Raw genomic sequence first — 20,550 nt, 5'->3', positions numbered from 1 at the left:
ACGACTTAGCCTTTCCTTACTTGAGGAGACTGCTTTGCCCACCTCCTGCCTGTTTGGAGCAAGATGGGCCTAGGATGGACAGGCTGAGCCTGCATAGTACGCAGTGCCCCCAGGAGGACAGGCTTGACATCTTAGGAGGGAGCAGACGGGGGCCCTGGAGCACCCTGGATGTGTGCAGGGCTGCTTTCCAAGAAGGGTCAGGGTCAGGGTCCGAGGTGACAGTGAGCGGGAGGGCTGGGCCATCCAGGGCGCTGGAGGAGAAAGCCAGTGGAGGGCGCGTGGCTGTCCTGGGCTGCAGCCCCCAGCTGGGAGGGTCCACCGGGGCGGGGGGCAGTTGGGGCTGGTCATGAGGCAGCTGGGCCGTGGGGCCCTCACCTGTGTCCCTGTGTTCTGATAGAGAAGTGGGACGCCTTCATCAAGGAGACGGAGGACATCAACACGCTCCGGGAGTGTGTGCAGATCCTGTTTAACAGCAGATACGGTGAGTGGGCAGCGGCCACGTGGGGCAGCCAGTGAGCCTCTCTTTACGCAGCCATCACTCCTATTCCACAACAGGGCAGCGGGAGCCATATGCTGCGCCCACGCATGCCAGCCCTGGTCTCACCTGGTGCTCCTGTCTGGGGAGGGGTTGGCTGTGTCAGTATTTCCCTTGCAGATCCTTCAGGGGCTAGGCTGATGGCAGAGCCCCAGATCTGACTCGTCTGTGGGAGGAGGGCCCGTGGGACAGATCACCATCTGGGGACCATCCAGAGGGCCCAGGAGACAGACTTGTGGCTGGTGTCACCCCCTTGCTGGTTCCCCCCGCCCCATGCTGTGGTCTGCCCCAGTGCCTTTCCAGTGCCCAGGTGGGGGCCCTTTGCACCTTTTCTGGGCAAATTCCTACTTGGTCATAGGCGCTCAGCTCCTGGGTCACCTAGCCAGGTGGGCTCCCTCACGCTGTGCTCTGATGCCCTGTCTGTCTGCCTCCGTGCCCCTGCTGTGTCCCCAGCAGCCAGGACTGAGCTGGCTCAGAGCAGACGTCAGTCCAGGCCCCGGACAGCACACACAGGTGGTTCCCCACGTTGAGCTGCTCGCCTGCTGTGGGAACACAGCCCCTGGCTGGCTCGAAGACAGAGGCTGGACCAGATGGCCTTAGACCTGCCTACTCTGGGTCCTGGCCCCTGCTGTGCCCCCACCCTGGTTTCCTGCCTGCTTGGTGGTCCTTGCTCCTGTGCTCACTCGCTCAGCCTTTGTGGAACTCCATCTGTGGGCCCATTCGTGGTAGGATGTGTTGTGGCCCTTGCATAGGGCAGCTCTCAGTCACTAGAGAGATGGACACAGGGACTCACGGGTTACTCGGTGACCCAGGAGTGATGTCATTCCCCTCTGGACAGTGCCCCTCTGCAGGGATGAGGATGCTGTCCAGAGGCCAGAGCTATGGGGACTGTGGGGTCAGGGGGATGGAGAGGAGGCTTGGGCCTGCATGTGCTGGAGGGAGTGAGTGCTACCCCTAGTTGGCAGATGCCTTTTGGGCAGCCCGGAGCTCTCCATGCTCCCTCCCTGATCTTAGCGTCCTCACAGGAACTGGGGCGGGGGCCTTACCTCCCTCCCACCCTCTTTTCTTCTTTCTCCCTTCTTCTGTCCTTGTCTCCTTTCCTTTCTTCCTCGTCCTCCCTCTTTTCCTCCCTCCCGTTTCTCTTCTCACACATTCTTTGTGGTGTGTTCTGAGCTCCCACCTGTACCAGGCACTGTAATGGGATGACTTGGGGAGACTGGCCTCGAGGCGTGCCCTGTCCAGCAGGTGCCTGCAGGTGTGTCAGCAGTAGCCACCAGAGTCTGCAGCACTGGGACCCTCAGAAAAGTGGGCAGCCCAGAGGAGGACGAGGTGTCCACAGGCCGGGGAATCAGTACTGGCTTCGGGGGGGGTGCCCAGGGGCGGATTATCCAGCAGGAAGGTAAGCACGGTGCTTACCTTCCTATCAGATCATCTGTAGTGAATGATTTCACGTTTTTTCACCACGTCAGAGATTGTTTCCAGGTGTGGCTGGCATCTATCTCTGTCCTAGTCCCACAGCGCCTTCCAAGACAATCAAAGCCTCTTTTCAAATTTACAATCACTGATGGGGGCAGATGACCTGGTGAGCAAGGTAAGCACGGGCTTACTTGTGCTTACTTACTAATCTGCAGTGCACAATTTCATATGTTTTCACCATGTGAAAAATGTGAAACTGTGCACTACAGCCTAGTACGTAAGCCCGTGCTTACCTTCCTTACTGGGTAATCCACCCCTGGAGGTGCCCTTTGATCTGGGCCAGGGTTGGGGAGGTCTGGGCAGGTGGACTTGGCAGACTGGGCCTCCTGGGTTAGGTGAGTCTGAGTGAGGCTCTCAGTAAGGCATCTGGGACAGCCTGGGCGCCTTTGATGTGGCCTGGGCTGGCCCACTCCGCCCTCTGCAGCTGAGTTTCTCCCCACCCGAGGGCAGGTACAAGCTGGAATGGCGGCAGGGGGAAGAGCTGGGAGGAGCCAGCTGCAGCCGCCTTGGCAAGGGTCCTGCCCCAGCAGAGCTAACCTTGGCCGCTGCCCACCTTCCAGCCTGTTGTGCGTCCTGGGCGGTTCCTAGAATGCTAGGCCTATGTCCAAGTGCCAGCACTTGAGCCCCTCCAGCCCCAGATAAAGGAGTTTCGAGCTTGCCTGCTCAGGACAGAGAGCCCTGGGCTGCCTGGGAAGGAGGACGGGCCTCATGATACTGGAGGCCCTGGGTCTGGGCGTGGGAGCTGAGGTGTCCCTCAAACCTGGACCAGCAGAAGTGGCCATGGGTACCTGGCCTGCTCCTGGTTCTGTCCTGTCGGCCACCCTCTCTGGGTGAAGGGGATCAGCAATGGGCTGGGGGTGCAGAGGGAAAAACAGACAATGAAGAAACGGGAGGAGGCCGAGCCCTCGGGAAGCCTCAAGAGCGCCCTCACCTGGAGATAACGTTGTGAGCAGACAGGGACAGAGGCTCTGCTCAGGGGCAGTCCCTTCCCTCTTCCCTCTCCCCTCCCAGCGGGCAGAGGCTGGATTCTGCAAGGCCATGTACCTGTCCACTGAGTCTGCACACCGTGGAGAGACAGGCCCAGCAAACCAGAGGAGCCCGATGGAGCCTGTTCACGCAGACTCAGAGCCCATTGCCCCAGTGCTGGGAGCAGGCGGCGACGCTGGAGGGAGAGATGGTTTGACAGAGGGTTGAGTTTGACAACGAGCTGAGTGTGACTTCACAGTGGGATTTGGCTGCCAAAGACACCAACGCAGACCTGGCCTATATCAACAGAGAAACTGTGTTTGTGGTGCCCAAGGGGGGCCCGGCGGCTCCAGCCTGCCCCTGGCAGGGTGTGGCGAGAGTGGGTCCAGCTCTCGGCCTGCCCTTGCAGGGGCACAGACAAGCCCTGGTGTGGCCAGAAGAGCAAGGTCAGGGTGGCGGAGGCCGAGGAGTGGCAGAGACGCCCAGGCCTTGCAGAGAATGAGTCCCCAGGAAGGTGCCAACTGGTCTCACACAGCCCACAGTACACGGGTGCTGCTCAAGCATTTGGTGAACGGAGGACGAAAACGTGGCGCTGGGCTGCAGGTGAATGGCTGTAAAATGGCAAGAGACCAGACCACGTGATCCGACCATCGCCCGTCTGTCAGTTTGTCCTTCTGTGGTAACGCGTTGTGCCGTGATGCTGGAAGCTGTGCCACTGCTATTTCAAACACCAGCAGACTCACCGACGGGGGACAGGCTTCAGCAGAGCTTCCAGACTAAGATTAGGAAGAAAGGCCTGACAGTCTACTTCAGAAAATTAGCAAAACCTTATGGATGAGTCATCAGCAGGGAGAAGGACGTCATGTTGGGTGAAGTCGAGGGCCAGCAAGGGTAAGGCGGACCCTCGGTGAGATGGGTTGACACAATAGCCCCAACGATGGACTGAAACACGCTGGCAATTGTGAGGATGATGCAGGACCAGGCAGTGTTTCATTACGTTGTGCACAAGGTCTCCATGAGTGGGGTCACCTGGCAGCAGCTAACTACCTAATGATCTGAAGAAAAGAACGAGTAACCGGTTCGTGGCCCAGTTGCTCTCTGCACTGCCGTTGGCACAGCCGTCAGCTTCCAGCTGCTCCATGTTTTGATGCTGATGAGTGCGAGGCGAGTCGCCCTCTCTGGAAGACAGGACGCACCTGTGTGCCACAGAGCTTGGCATATTTCTGTCATTCCACCAGGAGCAACCCAGAGTCTGGGAGCTTCCTTCAGCCGTTCATTCATTTAGGGAATATTTACAGAGTGCCCACTATGTGCCAGGCCCTAGTCTGGATCCCGGAGGTACCGAGCTCACGTTCCACACGACACAGGTATATAACGTTGTTATTAGCTGCTGTTTAATTGGACCACAACTTGTGGTGACCCCACGCACTTTGGAATAAAACGCGGCCTGGTCCTGTGCCATCCATACGATTGGTTATAGGTGGGACTGTTGTGATCCACAGGGTTTTCATTGGCTAATTTTCAGAAGTAGATTGCCAGGCCTTTCTTCCTAGCCTGTTTTAGTCTGGAAACTGTTGAGTCCTGTTCAGCATGATAGCAACACACAAGCCTTTACCGACAGACCGGTGGTGGCTGCGCTCGAGATGCGTTGGCTGGGAATTGAACCTGGGTCTCCTACATGGAAGGCAAGGATTCTACCACTGAGCTGTGACTGCCCTCGTATATGTTACTACAAAAAACCAAACCCATTGCTGTCGAGTCGATTCTGCCTCATAGTGACCCGATAGGACAGAGTAGAACTGCCCCATTGGGGCAGACTGCCCTGTCTTCTCCCGAGAAGCGGTAGTAGGCTCAAACCCCACCTTTTGGTTAGCAGCCGAGCGTTCACATACATGATGCCCTGCGGTAGTAGATGCCTGATGGAGTACAGAGCAGGCTAAGGGACGGGGGGTGGAGACCACACGTTACAGGGCCGACAAGATGACACCTGAATGGAGGGAGGGACGGAGGGCAGGTTGCGGCTCCCTGGGGGAAGAGCATCTGAGCAGAAGGACAAGCATGTGCGAGGACCCCAGGTGGGTGTGTGCCTGGCTAGGTGGGGCGCAACACGAGGGTGGAGCAGATCAGGGGTTGAGCTCACACCTAGCCTGGAGACCCAGGTGGGCCTTTGGCCCTCTCTGAATAGAACAGGAGCCTGTACATCTTTACAGAAAGACGTTTCAGCAGCAGCCCTCTGTGGTCCGAGTGGTGTCAGGGAGGCTGGGCGGGAGGATGGTGACAGCCCTGGGTGTCCTGCACCTCGTCTCTCCCTCAGCCTTGCTGTTGCCCTTCCAGCGGAAGCCCTGGGCCTGGACCACATGGTCCCCGTCCCCTACAGGAAGATTGCCTGCGACCCAGAGGCCGTGGAGATCGTGGGCATCCCAGACAAGATCCCCTTCAAGCGCCCCTGCACGTATGGGGTCCCCAAGCTGAAGCGGATCCTGGAGGAGCGACACAGCATTCACTTCATCATCAAGAGGTGCAGGGCAGGCTGGGGGTGCTGGCTGGGGGTCCTGGCTGGGGCCTGTGGGCTGGGGGTGCCGGCTGGGGCCTGGGGTGCGGGCTGGGGGATGTGGGCTGGGGGTGCCAGCTGGGGCCTGGGGTGCGAGCTGGGGGTATGGGCTGGGGATGCCTGCTCGGGCTGGGGTGCGGGCTGGGGCCTGGGGTGTGGGCTGGGGGTGCCGGCTGGGGCCTGGGGTGTGGGCTGGGGGTGCTGGCTGGGGCCTGGGGGTGCGGGCTGGGGGTGCCGGCTGGGGCCTGGGGGTGCCGGCTGAGCAGGGGCCCAGAGGCAGCCGATGGGGCGGGGTGAATGGAGGGCTCTGTGACTTAGCAGGACCCTGGCTTCCTGACTGAGCAGTAGGGCATTATCCTCAAGGGCCCCGTTTGTGGATTGGATGGGGAGAGGGAGGTACAGTGCCTGGCCTGAGCGGGCACCCAGGAAGTTCTTATTAAGGGTTGTTTTCTATTCCCTAAAGAAGACCTGTGGTCTTTGAACTCACCTGCTATCAGAGGGCCCCCACCAAGCTCAGACGGGGTGGCGGCTTCACCTCTGTCCTGCCCTCCCAGGCTGCCGCTTTTTGCTGGCACATTGTGGGTGGGTAGGAGGGGAAGAGTGCAATGGCCCCAAAGCTGCAGCCCTGCACCTCCCCAGCTCAGCAGGCCAGCGTGCCACCAAGCACATGTCAGCATCTCCAGGCCAAGCCCAGATTCCTAGGCTGCCTTTTCCTGAATGGTTAGAAATGGAGGGCTGCCTGGAGGCCATGATGTCTGGCCCCCTGCCTCTGGGGCACCTGTCCGCATCCCTGGCGCCTGTCTCTGGAGCTCCCATTGTGCACATGCGCTCACGAGCTGGCTGGTCAGTGCCGCTGGGCTGTCAGCAGAGCTGAGGCGGGTGCTGTGTTCTGTGGCTGCCGCGTCCTCAGCACCTAGGACAGTGCCTGTGTAGCATAGATGCCAGACGTGTGCTTGTGGAATGAGCGAACAGGTGCTTTTCTTAAACTGGGGCCCATGCCTTCTTCTTGTTGCTGTTGTTAGCTGCCGTGGGGTCAACTCCGATTCATGGTGACCTTAACGTCGCCCAGTCCTGCGTTATCCTCACAGTCCCAGCGTGTTCGAGGCCATCATTGTGGCCAGTCCACCTCCCTGAGGATTTCCCTCGCCCTCACCAGCCCTGTTTCACCAAACATGATGTCCTCCCCCAGCAATTGCTCCCTGCTGATGACGTGTTCAAGCGAGTTGGACAATGGTCTGTTGTGATCTATAAGGCTTTCGTAGGCTAATTTTCAGAAGTAGCTCACCAGGCCTTTATTCCTAGTCTGCCTCAGTCTGGAAGCTCTGCTGACACCCATCAACCATGGGTGACCCTGCTGGTATTTGAAATAGCAGTAGCACACCTTCCAGCAACACACACTGCCACCGTGCAGTAAGCTGATGGATGGCTGGTGGTCTGACTTCTTAGAGCTTAGGGAATAAACAGGGTGACGGGAGGTGGAGAAGGGGCTGCCGTGCGAGGAACTGGGCAATGTCTGGTCAGAGGGGTTGACGGCTGCCTGGGCAGCCCAGGAGCCTAAGGGATGCAGGGAGGCCGGGGCACAGGCAGAGGCTGGGGTGGGCTCTGAGTTTGGAGTGTTGTAGGAGTGGGAGGGCCTGTTAGAAGATGAGCACCGGGATCTGAGAGACCCACTGTGCAGGGGTGGGGGTTGAATCTAGGGAGACCTGCACAGAGGTGGGGAGACCAGTGGTCCAGGTGAGTGTGTGGTAGGCAGAGGGAGAGAGGATTGGGATTGATTTGGGGTGAGCAGTGTTGCTGGTGGATGGCCAGGATAACCCCAACCCCAGGCTTCTGGGTGCATTGAGTGGAGGCAGCAGGTCTTGGGGGTCGGATGCGGCCTTAGTTATCTAGTGTTGCTATAACAGAAATATTACAGTGGGTGGCTTTAACAAATGGAAATTTATTCTCTCTCAGTTTAGGAGGCTAGAACTCCAAGTTCGGGGTGCCAGCTCCAGGGGAAGGCTTTCTCTCTCTGCCCACTGTGGGAGAAGGTCCTCATCAATCTTCCCCCAGGTCTAGCAGGGATTCCAAATCTATCAGGGACCCCAGGTCCTAAGAACGGACTCTGCTCCTAGCTCTTCTTTCTTGGTGTTATGAGGCCCCCTCTCTCTGCTTGCTTCTCTCTCCTTTTATCTTTGTAAGATCAGGGCTGTGACCTGAGTAAGGGTGTTGCGTCCCATCCTAATCCTCTTTAATGTAACCTAATCTTGCCTCATTAACCACAGACAGAGATTAGGGTTTACAATGCATAGGAAAATTACATCACATCACATCACACAGTGGAGAACAGCCACACAATACTGAGAATCATGGTCTAGCCAAGTTGACACACATTTTAGGGGACACAGTTCAGTCCATGACCGATGGTGAATTCCATCTCGGACACGTTACAGTGGAGGAGCTTGAGAAGTGTAGCTCTCAGAGGCCAAGCTGAGATGTCAGGGGGTCAGGAGGGGGGTCTGGGTCAGAGAGAAAACCTGAGAGCTGTCAGCATGGGCCAGGAGGAGATGGGGGGTCAGATAGAAGAAGCCCCACCTTAGAGTCCTGGGAGAGGAGGAGGAGGGGCTGTGACCACCAGGAGAGCAGGGCATCTTGCTGCCCCAGGACAGGGTTCTGAGGCCACTCTGACCAGCAGTCCCCTGCCCTCAGGATAAAGTACAGGCTCTCCCTGTCCCCAGCTACCTGGCCTGGCCTTGGTGCTGCTCTGCCTCCCACACCAAGGGGAAGCTGTAGCTCTAGGCACCTCTCTGCCTCCAGGCCTTTGCTGAAGCCCTTCCGTCTGCCTGGCACAGGCTCCTGCCCACTGTGGCTAAAGAGCCCTCCCTTAGGAGTCCCTGGGTGGCGGGAGTCCCTCAGCTGCTAACTAAAAAGGTTGGAGTCCACCCAGAGGCACCTCAGAAGAAAGGCCTGGCAACCTACTTCCGAAAACCCAGCCATCGAAAGCCCTGTGGAGCTCAGTTCTACTGTGGCATTCATGGGGTCGCCACGTGGGCGTCAGCTTGGTGGCAAGGGTTTTATCCTTATCCAGAAAGAATTCCACGCTCTGGCAGTCAGTGCCGTCCCCCCACTCTAGGCTCCTCACCTGCTTGTTCCTAGCAGTGTGAAGGCATTTGAGACATCCACCATGTCTTCTGCCCTCAGTATCTACTGTGGGGACCCTACTGGATGAATGGTTCTTGAGGTGAGTTGAAGTCAGTTGACTTAGGTCTAGCTTGAAGTTTTTCTTGCTGCTGCCTAGGTCCTTTCCCCTCATTTTACTCCTGGTTGGGGGGAGTTGTGGAAACCCTGGTGGCATAGTGGTTAAATGCTATGGCTGCTAACCAAAGAGACAGCAGTTCAAATCCTCCAGGCACTCCTTGGAAACTCTGGGGGGGCAGTTCTACTCTGTCCTACAGGGTCGCTGTGAGTCGGAATCGACTCTATGGCACTGGGTTTGGTTTTTGGTTTTTTTGGGGGGGTTGTGATTGTTGTTGTTAGCTGCCATCAAGTGGACCCCTGACTCATGGCACCCTGTGCACAACAGAACAAAACACTGCCCAGTTCTGGGTTGTCTCCATGATCAGTTGTGGATTGGACCGTTGTGATCCGTAGGGTTTTCACTGGCTGATTTTCAGAAGTAGATGGCCAGGCCTTTATTCCAGGGCACCTCTGGGAGGACTCAAACCTCCAACCTTTCTGTTAGCAGCCAAATGCGTTAATTGTTTGCACCACTCAGAGACAATAGCCTTGTACAAGCAGCCCTTTTTCTGAGCTTCAGTTTCCTCATCTATAAAAACGGCATAGCGATGCCCCCTTCGAGGTTTTTTCCAACATAAAACGAGGAAGTGGATGTAACCCCTGACGTAACGAATAGGTGGTCAGTCAACATGAGCCCTTTTCCTTGGCCTCTTCCCTCATGTCTGAAGGAGTAGTTAGGATCTTTGGCTCCGAAAGCCTGGACTGAATCTCACCTGTATGACCTTGGACAAGTTACTGTACCTAGCTATTCTGTGCCTCACTTTCTCCATCTGTAAAATGGGGCTGTTAGTTGTCCACATGAGGCATGGACATCATGTTGGTTGGAGACTAGGTGGCCTGATCTGGGTAGGGTGCTAGAACAGTGGCTGGCCTATCGCGGGCCCTGAGTGTGTTTTCACCATAACATGGTGAAGCCTCATCAATGAGGCGTTTGTATTGTCCCCGTTTGTGTGTCAGAAGAAAAGATGGCCTAGAAACAACCAAGAAGTGGCATGTCTGCCCTGGCCCACGTGTTCCCAGGGTACGGGGTCGGGGGAGGTTGGGGGAGGTCAGGGTGCCCTCCTGTCAGAGGCCTCTCCACAGCCAGTGTGGGTCTAGGTATTCCTCGGTGGTATGGTGCTCCCTGACCCCTGACCCCAGCTCATGCTGATCTCTGGCCCCCAGGTCCTTAGAGCACAACCCGGAGTGAGAGGACCTGAGGAACATTTTGACTCGAACTAAGGAGAAGCATAAAGGGAGAGATACTGGAAGGTTCTAGAACTCTGAGCAGCTGTGCAGGATGGCAGTGTCCATCCCACAGACGCTGTCCCGTTGGGTGGCCACATCAGACCTGCCCCCACCCCAGCTGCACTCAGGAGACTGGGCACCACTGTGCTGTGTCTGCCCCCCGGCCTGTGCTCCCTGATAAATAAATAACCCCAGAAAGGGCAGCTGCCCTTGATGCTGCCTGGCAACCTCAGCCACAGGGTGGGCTGTGGGAGCAGGCCTCAGAAGGGGAGCCAGTTTTTCCCCAGAATTACTCCTCTGGCAGCTGCTCGGCCTCATAGGGCCCAGGGAACAGCAGGGGAACTGGGGCTGCTCCTGGGGACCCTCGAGAAGGAGGTCTCTTGGAATGGTCATGGGAGCCACCCTCAGGCCTGCTCAGCAGTCTCACAGCCTGTGCCCACTCCCTGCCACCCACAGTGGACTTTTCTGCCTGTTTGAATTTTCTGCAGGCAGTTCCCCGTGGGCCTCGTTAGGCCTCCTTGTATGTGGGCTCAGACACTCCTTCATTTCACTGATTCTTGCCTCTGGTGCCTAAGCTTACTTAGGCCCTGTCCCTTGTCCAGCCGCCTCACAACATGGCAGGATGTGTCTGCAGCCACCCAGACCACCCGTCTGAGCCCCCCCAACCCATTGGGCATCATCCTGGGGGGTTGAAGTGAAACAGAAAGACACGAACCCTGTGGACAGACAGGCAGGTGGCCCCAGCTCTACCCCACTGACCTTTGCTCCATCCTTGTTTTCTTGGCCCATGTGTCCCGGTGTCTTATCTGGAAAACTCAGGAGTCCTGGAACAGCCCCTGGGCCCCCAGCTTCTCTCCCTCCAGGGGAGGGACCAGGTGCTGGAGACGGCATGCAAGACTGAGCCCCTGGCTGACGCCTCCAGCCCTGACTCAGCCAGAGGAGCTGCCAGCACCCCGCTGCCTTCCTCTCCCCACCCTGTGCGTTCACGTTGTCTGCTGAGGAATTTCCCCATGAGCTCACCTTAGCCCTCTTCCCCTCCCCTGGGAGACCCCTTTGGCTTTGAGACACACCCTCACAGTCCTCGGTCAGCCTGAGTGGCTGTTAGTGCTCAGCAGGTCTGGTTCGTGCAGCCACAGAGCTGCTGGGGAGCAGGGGCCACCGCACTCCTGTCACCAAACAAGACACAGATGTGCTGAGTGGAAGCCTATGAGTGAATGAATGTGTGGTTCACGACAGGGCCTGGTGAAGCACTGGGCTGGAAGAGGCCTTGGGGTGTCGTGGTGAAAGGCTGGGCCCCAGGACTGCCCAGGCACTGGCCCCAGCCGTCCCTGGCCCTGTGGTTTGGTCTGGCATTTTCTACTCTTTTTCACCGAACCCTCTCCTGCCGTGTGCGTGGCTGGCCAGGGTGCCCAGCTGTGCATGTGGGACCCGAGTAATGTCCCTGAGGGGTCCTGGAGGGTGTGTCCCTGAGCCCTGTGCGCCCTGGGCCTGCACGTTCTCACGCCTGTCTCTCCTCTCTCCCCAGGATGTTCGATGAGCGAATTTTCACAGGTATGTGCAGATACCATTTAGTCGGTTATAAAGTTCCCAGGTTGATGCCCCTGAGGTGTGTTAAGCTCTCATCTCACAGCACCCTGTTCCCTGGGTCCCACCCCTGGGCTCAGGCGCCCAGGTGTGTGTGCTCTGTGAGGGCTCCCCCAGCTGTACCCTGTTCTTCGGGTCCCGCCCCTGGGCCCGGGCTCCCCCAGCTGAGCCCCTCCCGCCTACACACTGCCAGGATGCGTGCTCCCAGCTCTGGACGCCCTGACCAGGATGCGTGCTCCTGGCTCTGGACGCCCTGAACAGGGAACAACAAGGCCAACGTTGGCTGCGCTCTAGCATGTACCGGGGAGTCTTTGACTGTTGGCATGTTTCCGTTGCTTTGATCTTCCCAGCAGCCCTGGAAGCAGCTCCTGTCCTCATCCCCATTTGAAGCTGCAGGAACTGAAGCCCCGCTAGTGAGGGGGTGCTGCAGACCCAAGCCCTCAGGCTACCCTGCTCCATTCAGTGGGCAGCACCTCTCAGGAAGAGAGGTGGGATCTGCCTGGGGCAGCAGGGGGCATGGATCTTGGGGTCCCCCCGGTTCCCAGTTTTGGCTCTACCCCTGACTAGCTTTGTGACCTTGGGCGAGGTCCAGTGGGCCCCAGTTTTCTCATCTGTGAAATGGAATGGCACAGCGCTTTCCTTCTGGGCTCCTGTGATAATTAAATTTGAGAACAGGCTCCGGTGCAGCCTTGGAGGCAGGTGGGCTCTTGTCCTGAGGCTGCGTCAAGCCCAGTAGAGCCTTAGTGGTCAGGACAGCCGTTTCTGGCTGCTGTCTTTCCTCCTGTGTTCTTCTCCTCCTGCACTCTGGCCTTGGGGCTGTTATCCCTTCTTCCGGGAGGGCATTTATCCCCAGGGCTTGGTCCCGGCTGGTGGCAGCTGGACACGGAGCCAACAAGAGGGAGGGAAGAGGCCAGATCACACCGCCGGGGGTCCTCCAGGAGCTTCACACAGGCACCCTGCAAGCAAGGGGACCAGAGGGCCTGTCTCCTGATCCCCCTCCCCATCTCTCCACCAGGGAACAAGTTTACCAAAGACCCCACGAAGCTGGAACCAGCCAGCCCCCCCGAGGACACCTCTGCAGAGACCTCCCACGCCACTATCCTTGACCTGGCCGCCACTGCTCGGTAGGGCCCTGCCCCTGCCCAGTGCCTGCCAGGGACTCCCCACACCTCACGCCCTCAGGTCCTCACGCACAGACCCCCATAAACACACGGGCTCTCATCCCACACCAGGCAGCCAATCCCCAGTGGTGTGAGGAGCCCCGGGGAGAGCCCAGAAGAGGGAAAAGGAGTAGAGAGAGGCTCTGCTTTTTCTCCACCAAGAACACTTGTCCCCTCTAGGATCCAGCTGGATGCCATCTCCTCTCGGAGGCCTTCCCTGATCTCCCCCTAGGTCAGGCACCTGCCCGAGTACCCATGGAGCCCTGCACTCAGCAGGTGGCCTGGTCACCGTCCACTAGTGCCCCACCCCACAGACCGTGAGCTTCGGGGCTCGGGGATGGGCTGTTTCCCCAGAGTCCCCACGTCCAGCCCAAGCCCCACCTCGGTGTTGCATGAGCCCAGTACCAATTGCCATCCAGTTGATTTTGACACAGCAACCCCACGTGTATCAGAGTAGGACTGTGCTCCACAGGGTTTTCAGTGGCTGTTTATTCTGAAGTAGATCGCCAGGTCTGTCTTGCAGGGTGCCTGTGGGTGGGCTCAAACCTCTAACCTTCTGGTTAGCAGCTGAGTGTGTTAACTAATTACACCATCCAGGGACACCATGAGAGGGCAAGGGAATTAACCACTCAGCCCGACCCAGGACGATGCCCAGCCTTGCGTGCCAGCCTGTCTTCTCAGATGTCCTTGCCCCCTTCCAGGCTGGCAGTCCCTGCCGCTCTGTCCCACTAGCAAGCATTGACCAAACCCCCACTGTGCCAAGCGCCCAAGCTGGCCAGGCCTAGGCTGCCCCCAGGAGCTCCTGGCTGGTGGGAAAGGTGGGTGCCCAGGCAGCTCACCCCAGGCAGGGGGCAGAAGCTTGTGCTGGTGACAGGCACCGCGAATCTCTCTCAGGGCTGAGCACTGTCCTGTGGGCCTGGGGGAGTGGGGTGATGCAGTCAGGTGTGGGTGCCGAGTTGGGTGGCAGCTGGGGACTCCAGCTACCTGGACAGGCAAAGCAGAGGCCGTGACCAAGCTGATGCTGTGTCCTTTCCCCAGGTCAGACAAGGGCAGCATCCCTGAGGACTGTGGGCCAGGTGAGAAGGGGCGGGCCCGCTGGGTGTTGTGGGTGGGGGCCTCAAGGAATAGACCAAGTCAGAGCATGAACCTGCAGTACTGATGAGGCTGCTTTGCATCCCCCGCTCCCAGCCCCTTGCCAGCAAAGCATAGCTTGCTGGGAGCTCACCTGTGGGCATGGAGGGGCAGGTGGGACTGAAGTGCAAGTCGGGAGGCCTGGGTTCTGGCTCCAGAAGTGCCACCCGCCATGTCCGTGGGCTAGCAGTTTCCTCTCTGTGGACCTCAGTAGCTGGGTCTGTAAATCAGGGAGACCAGGGCTGGCCCGATGGCCTCCTCAGGGCCTGCCTGACTCTCTCTCCCTGGCTTGGGCAGCAGCTTTGGGGCTGATGTGGCTTTTCCCGGATGCTCACTAACCAGTCACAGACTTGAGAATGTTCTGAAATGACTCACCTTGCCCGCCAAGAGGCTGGTACCCAACCTGACGATAACGTGTGTCTCCTCCACATAGGAACCTCTGGGGAGCTTGGTGGGCTGAGACCCATCAAAATTGAGCCAGAGGACCCGGACATCATTCAGGTCACCATCCCAGGTGAGGGCCAAGGCCCGCAGGGCAGACCTTGTGGAACCACCCAGACCCTCCAGGACCATCCCTGCTCTGTCTCCTGAAGTCCTGCCCCAGCCAAGAAGCAGCCTTCGGGCTGTTGTTTCTGTAATGTGACTCTGAAAGGAACAGGAGCATTGAGCGTGCTTTCTCCAGCCACACGGACGGGCCCTCTGTGTTGGGAATTCTTGCTCTCAGCCCCAGCCTTCCTAAAGCAGGCTTCCTCTCATGTCCCCCCAGTCTTCACCTCTCTGGCCTGCTACCCTGGGATCTGAGAGGCAGGATGGAGAAGGGAAAGGCATTCAAGTGAGAGGTTCTGGGCTTGACTGTAGACTCTGAACCCCCTGAGCCTTGGTTTCTCTGTGAAGGGTGGGTGTACTTGGCCCCTGGAGACTCAGCCATGGGGATAACCACTGGGAACCCTCAGGGCTCTGGGTCCCCCTGGGTCATGCCTGGCCTTTGGAGTGGGTAGTCCTCCAGAGTTCCAGACCATGGCTTCCTCGAAGGGGTCTCAGTAGGTGGGCTTGCTGGGCAGGGTGGTCCCCAGGGGACCATGATGGGGCAGAAGACGTGCTTATCACTTGGAGTTCTGTCTCCAGACCCTTCGCCAACCTCGGAGGAAATGACAGACTCACTGCCTGGACACCTGCCCTCGGAGGATTCTGGTTATGGGATGGAGATGCTTACTGGTAAGAAAGAGGTGGGGCTGGTGGTGCTGGGGACCCACCACTGGGGAGCAGAGGGAGGGTGGGGCAGTAAGGACTCTTCCTGGTTTCCCTGGCCCCTGTTAGAGGAACTCCATGTGTGCCTGACTCCCTTGCCCAGCTGGCTTCATTTCAGAAAAGTTAAAGTAGGTCTTGATTTACTGCAAAGTCTGGTTACCATGCCTTTCCCAGACGCCTCGTGTTGGGATTAATTTGCTGATTTACTCAATAAATATTTATTGAGCACCTGCTGTATACGAGGCGCTAGGGACAGAACAGTAAACCAAACAAGTTCCTGCTGTGGTGGGGCTGACCTTCCGGTGAGGGAGACAGACATAGGCAAGTCAGTCAGTCAGACACCTGTGTCAGTAAGTGCTGAAGGACCCAGAGCAGGGTGATGTGTTGGTGAGGAGGTGAGGGATGGGGACGAGAGGATTTGGGGGTCAGAGAGGACCTCACTGAGAAGGCGGCTCAGGAGGGAGCCACGTGGCTGTCAGAGAGAGAGCTTGCCAGGCAGAGGGAACAGCCGGAGCGAAGACCCTGAGGTAGGACTCTGCCCATCTTGACCAAGGACCACTGGAGAGACAGACCCAGGTGTGGCTGGAGCAGAGGCATGGGGACTGGGCCATGAGGCCAGGGAGGTGATGTGGTGGTTGGGCAGGGCAGGCACGTCAGAAGAAGACTGGGGGCTTGACTCTGAGGGGACGGGACCAAGGAGGGACATTTTAACAGGATTTACTCCAGGCGCGGGGCTGAGAGTAGACGGCAGAGGGCTGGGGACAGACCAAGACAGATGGGCTATTGGGGGAATCAGGCAGGAGTGGTAGACAGGAGATAGCAGGGAGAGGGGTTTGGCTCTCTGTATATTTAGAACTTTATTCTGGAGGATTTCCAAAACAGAATTTAAAAAATAGTTTGATGAATCCACCTCCGATAATTATTAGAAGCTATTATTGGGAAAAAAGGAACCCTGGTGGCGTGGCGGTTAAAACCCTTACTTGGCTGCTAACAGAAAGGTTGGTGGTTCGAACCCACTAGCTGCTCCTCAGGAGAAAGATGTGACAGTCTGCTTCCATAAAGATTACAGCCTTGGAGACCCTGTGGGGCAGCTCTCTGTTCTAGAGGGTCACTGTAGTCAGAATTGACTCGACAGCAATGGGTTTGGTTTTGGTTTTACAGGGAAAAAAGTGATCAAATATAAAAGCGTGATAGGTATTTAAAAAAGTTTTTTAAAAAATGAATTATTATAAAGAAAAATAGCACGTAAACTATAGAACAAGAGGCTCACTCAGGGATATGGCAGGAAATGGTGGTGTTACTCAGACCCTTACATTGAAAGCTTGGTGGGTATGCAGGCAGGCCAGGGCGCCTTCAGAAGAGTGCTGCGTGTGAGTCTCTGCAGTGTCCTGTGTGGGTCTGGGGATGCGTGGGGGGTGCTGAAAGGTACCATGTGGAGGCGTCATATGCAGCGTTGAAGATGATCACTGCACCCCCAAATCACTGCCCAGAAATAACCTTTAACCCTTGAGCCAAAACTATCCCGCAAAGCCATTGTTTAACTAGAGTTCAGCTCAGTTAGTAAAGAGTGTTTGCCTTGAGCGTTGTGCTCTTCCTTACAGAGAAGCTTCTATACGGTCTCCATGAGTTGAAATCAACTCAGTGGCAACCAGTTTGGTTTGATTTTTATATGAGTTCAAGGAGCCCTGGGGGCCCAGTGGTTAAAGCACTTGGCTGCTAACCAACAGATCGGTGATTCGAACCCACTCCATGGGAGAAAGATGTGGCAGTCTGCTTCCGTAAAGACTACAGCCTAGGAAACCCTATGAGGCTGTTCTCCTCTATCCTGTAGGGTTGCAATGAGTTGGAATTGACTTGACGGCAACAGATTTGGTTTTTATATGAGTTCAAGTGGACAACGGTTACTCCAAAGCACAGATGAGAACTTCAAGGGGCGGAGAGTCTAAATTAATGGTGGTGAGTCGGTGTGGGTGGAGACGGAGACCGGTGACAGTAAGAAGTATGTAACCAGTGTCACTGGACCACACATCCAGAAATGTTGCGTCGTGCACATTGCCACCGTAAATGAACAAACAGGTGAGCAGTGCCAGGAGATTGAACAGATACGGTACGCAGCGGAAAAACACACCAAATTTGAAGCCTAAGAAGAGCCTTGTGTAGGGGCAGGGACCTGAGCATATGTAGTATACATGCAGAGACCTGGACTGGGAGGAGGAAGGGAAATACAATAATCAAACAATAAAATCAGACCCAAACGTGACAGAATGCGAATATGTATTTACTCCTGGTAGTAGGTACAAGGGTGTTTGTTATAACAGTCTCTATACTTTTCTGCAGTCTTTTATTTTTCCCCTACAAAAAAAGAAACAAATGACTGAAAAGTAAATAACAAGGTTACCTGTAGGCCTAGGAGGAATCCCTGGACAGTGCAAAACGTTAATGCCCTCAGCTGCTAACCCAAAGGTTGAAGGTTTGAGTCCACCTAGAGGCACCTCGGCAAAAAGGCCTGGCAGTGTCCAACAAATAGCCACTGAAAACCCTTTGGAGCCCAATCCTCCTCTGACAACGTGGAGCTGCTCTGAGTCGGAATTGACTCCGGGGCGTCTGACCGGCCCAGACAGGTGGTGCCGTGTTAACTAATGGCCGAATACAGGCGGACATCTCTGCTGTGGCTTTGCTTCTGTTTTCTCTGTCAGGGGGCATGACCTAGAAACTAGGAGTGAGGGGGGTGCAGGAGTCCCAGCTCAGTCAGGACCTACAAAGGGCCTGCAGAGTTGCTTGGATAAGTTTCACTGTCCAGGTTCTGATGAGTTGAATCCCAGGGCAGATACTACCTAAGGGCCACTGTCCGTAAGTCTTAAACGTCATGGTGGATGAAAAATGACCTGACAGCAGAAAACACTCCAAGAAATGAGGGCTCATGTGTGTCCGTCCCAGGCACAGTCTGGAACAGATTTCTGTATAGATGATTGTGAGTAATCAGAAGGGACCCAAAGCCAAACCCAATCAGCCACCCTGGAGTAGGTTCCAACTTAGGACAACCCCACATGCTTCAGAGTAGAATTGTGCCTCATAGGGTTTTCAGTGGCTGATTTTTTGGAAATCTTTCTTCCGAGGTGCATCTGAGTGGCTTCAAACCACCAGCCTTTCTTTTAGTAGCCAAGTGCATAACCGTCTGTGTCACCCAGGGACTTCTAGAAGGAACCCACAAAAAAAAAAAAAAACCCACTGCCGTCAAGTTGATTCTGACTCATAGCGAACCTATAGGACAGAGTAGAGCTGCCCCATAGGGTTTCCAAGGAACCTGGTGGATTCAAACTGCCAACCTTTTGGTTAGCAGCCATAGCTCTTAACCACTATGCTACCAGGGTTTCCAGAAAGAACCCAGTATGAGGTTATTTGTTAGAAGTGTGTTGAATCAGGGAACAGGATCCCAGGCCAACCCTGGGTCAGCATCTCATAGGTATACTGGGAGATCAGGGGATTCAGGGGGACCCCAGCCTCCACCTGGAGAAGGCTCCAGGGGCGCCATGGAGGGCTTGGCCCTTTCTTACCAACTTGGGAAGGAACAGATAGTCCCCCCAAGAGTGAAGTTCCAACGTGCCTTGGCAGACCAGACACTGGGCTGAGATTTAAACGATGAACTGCCCAGGGACATGTGTGGTCGGTTTCATTTCCCAGGGAGCATGCTGAGGTGGAGTTTTCTGTAGAGGATGTTTATTGGGGGCTGCCCTTGGGATCAGCACCTGTGTGAGGGAGGGGAAAGGAGCACGAGAAGGCAGAGGGAAAAGCTGAGCCACGATGGAGGTCCAGGACTGCCTCACCCAACCCCGTGAGGGACACGGAGCCAAGAGGGCTCTCAGAGGTGCTCTGTGTTGACCTGAGGTGGCCAGGCCTTTATACCTCCACCTCAGTCAGTCTTAGGATGTGGGCTGCCCCAGAAGGGCGTGACTTGGCAAAGGTGACGCACTGCAGCAGAGGCGGTCCTAAAGGGATGACTACTGAAGGTCCGTGCTGACCACACTCCTGGCCGCTGGGGTAGCAGTCTTCCTTGAAGGGGGACCTGAGCAAGCAGTGGAGAGAAACGAGGATTTGAACAGAAGGCATTTTATTTTGTGCCTTAATTGGCTAAGACTTGCTGAGTAGCTGGGGCGGTGGGTACTGTCACCCGGCACTGGTAGGAATGCAAGTTTTTGAAGCAATTTGTCAGCTGGAAGAGCCATGAAAACGTGCCTCCCCTGGTGGTTCCAGGGATCCAGCCCTAGGAGATCATCTGAAACGTGGACAGTGTTTTCCGCACAAAGGTGTCCATGGCAGTGTTAATGACGACAGTGAAGAGTTGGAAACAGCCTGCCCAGCGGTCAGGGGACTTTGAACAGCCACTAAAAACAGGCAACAGGAGAAGGCTTCCGGTGCAACCTTAATGCTTCTGATACACGATGGATGGTACTCTGTTTGCAACTACGCTGAAAACACAGTCGCTGGGAAAAAACTGAAAGGAAACCCCCAAAATTTGCCATGTTAAGCGTTGTGAAGTGTACAATCCAGTGACATTAATGACATTCACTGTGTTGTGCAGCCATTGTCTAGTCCCCAGAGTTTTCATCACCCTGTCGTGTAGGTCTAATTCAGTACCCTCTAACCTGTGTTGCTGTGAGTTGTCGTTGAGCCGGTTCCGACTCATGGCGGCCCCACGTGTGTCGGAGTAGAACTGTGCTCCATGGAGCTTTCAAGGCTGTGACCTTTCGGAAGCAGGTGGCCAGGCCTTACTTCCGAGGAGCTTCTGGGTGGGTTCGAATTACCAACCTTTCGCTAGTTGTCCAGCGCTTAACTGTCCCACCCAGGGACTCCCCCTTAAGCTCTAACTCCATACTTCCCCCTTCCCCCAGCCCCTGGTAACCACAAATAAACTGTGGTTTCTACACGTTTCCTTATTCAAGTTATTTCACGTAAGTGGGATTATTCAGCGTTTGTCCTTGTGTGTCTGACTTATTTACTCAGCCTAATGTTTTCCAGATTCGTTCCTATCGTAGCATGTATCAGAACTTCGTATCTCTTTAGAGCTCAATAATGCTCCGTTGTACGGCTGCACCACATTTTGTTTATCCGTTCATCTACTCCTGGACACTTGGATTGTTTCCATCTTTGGCTGTTGTGAATAATGCTGCCATGAACTTTGATGTACAAATACCTGTTTGAGTTCCTGCTTTCAAGTGTTTTTACTATAGTGTACCAAGGAGTGCCAACCACTGCGCCACCAGGTCTCCTATAGCGGCCCTATAGGGGGTTAAGTGGCATCTCATTGTGGTTTTGATTTGCATTTCCCTAATGACGGAGTGATGGTGGTGCAGTGGTTAAGAGCTCAACTGCTAACCAAAAGGTTGGCTGTTCGAATT

The 20,550-nt window shown here is 56.0% G+C and overlaps 1 protein-coding gene across 8 annotated transcripts in view; it reads left to right on the top strand.

Annotated features, from left to right (window-relative positions):
* Positions 1–20,550, top strand: part of GTF2IRD1 (GTF2I repeat domain containing 1) — a 152,836-nt gene that overhangs the window by 56,827 nt on the left and 75,459 nt on the right. For 7 of the 8 annotated variants that reach the window (XM_049904779.1, XM_049904777.1, XM_049904776.1 and 4 more), the window contains exons 8-14: positions 398–481; positions 5,312–5,495; positions 11,557–11,582; positions 12,631–12,739; positions 13,814–13,851; positions 14,340–14,420; positions 15,032–15,121. In XM_049904779.1, coding sequence (XP_049760736.1) covers positions 398–481; positions 5,312–5,495; positions 11,557–11,582; positions 12,631–12,739; positions 13,814–13,851; positions 14,340–14,420; positions 15,032–15,121 — 612 coding nt within the window. The remainder of the gene's footprint in view (positions 1–397; positions 482–5,311; positions 5,496–11,556; positions 11,583–12,630; positions 12,740–13,813; positions 13,852–14,339; positions 14,421–15,031; positions 15,122–20,550) is intronic. The other variant, XM_049904778.1, reaches the window with a different exon arrangement.

The sequence above is a fragment of the Elephas maximus genome, chromosome 12 (genome assembly GCF_024166365.1).
Source record: "Elephas maximus indicus isolate mEleMax1 chromosome 12, mEleMax1 primary haplotype, whole genome shotgun sequence".
Lineage (NCBI taxonomy): Eukaryota > Metazoa > Chordata > Mammalia > Proboscidea > Elephantidae > Elephas > Elephas maximus.
The sequence above is the reverse complement of the archived record's forward strand: the minus strand, read 5'-3'. Positions and strand labels throughout refer to the sequence as shown.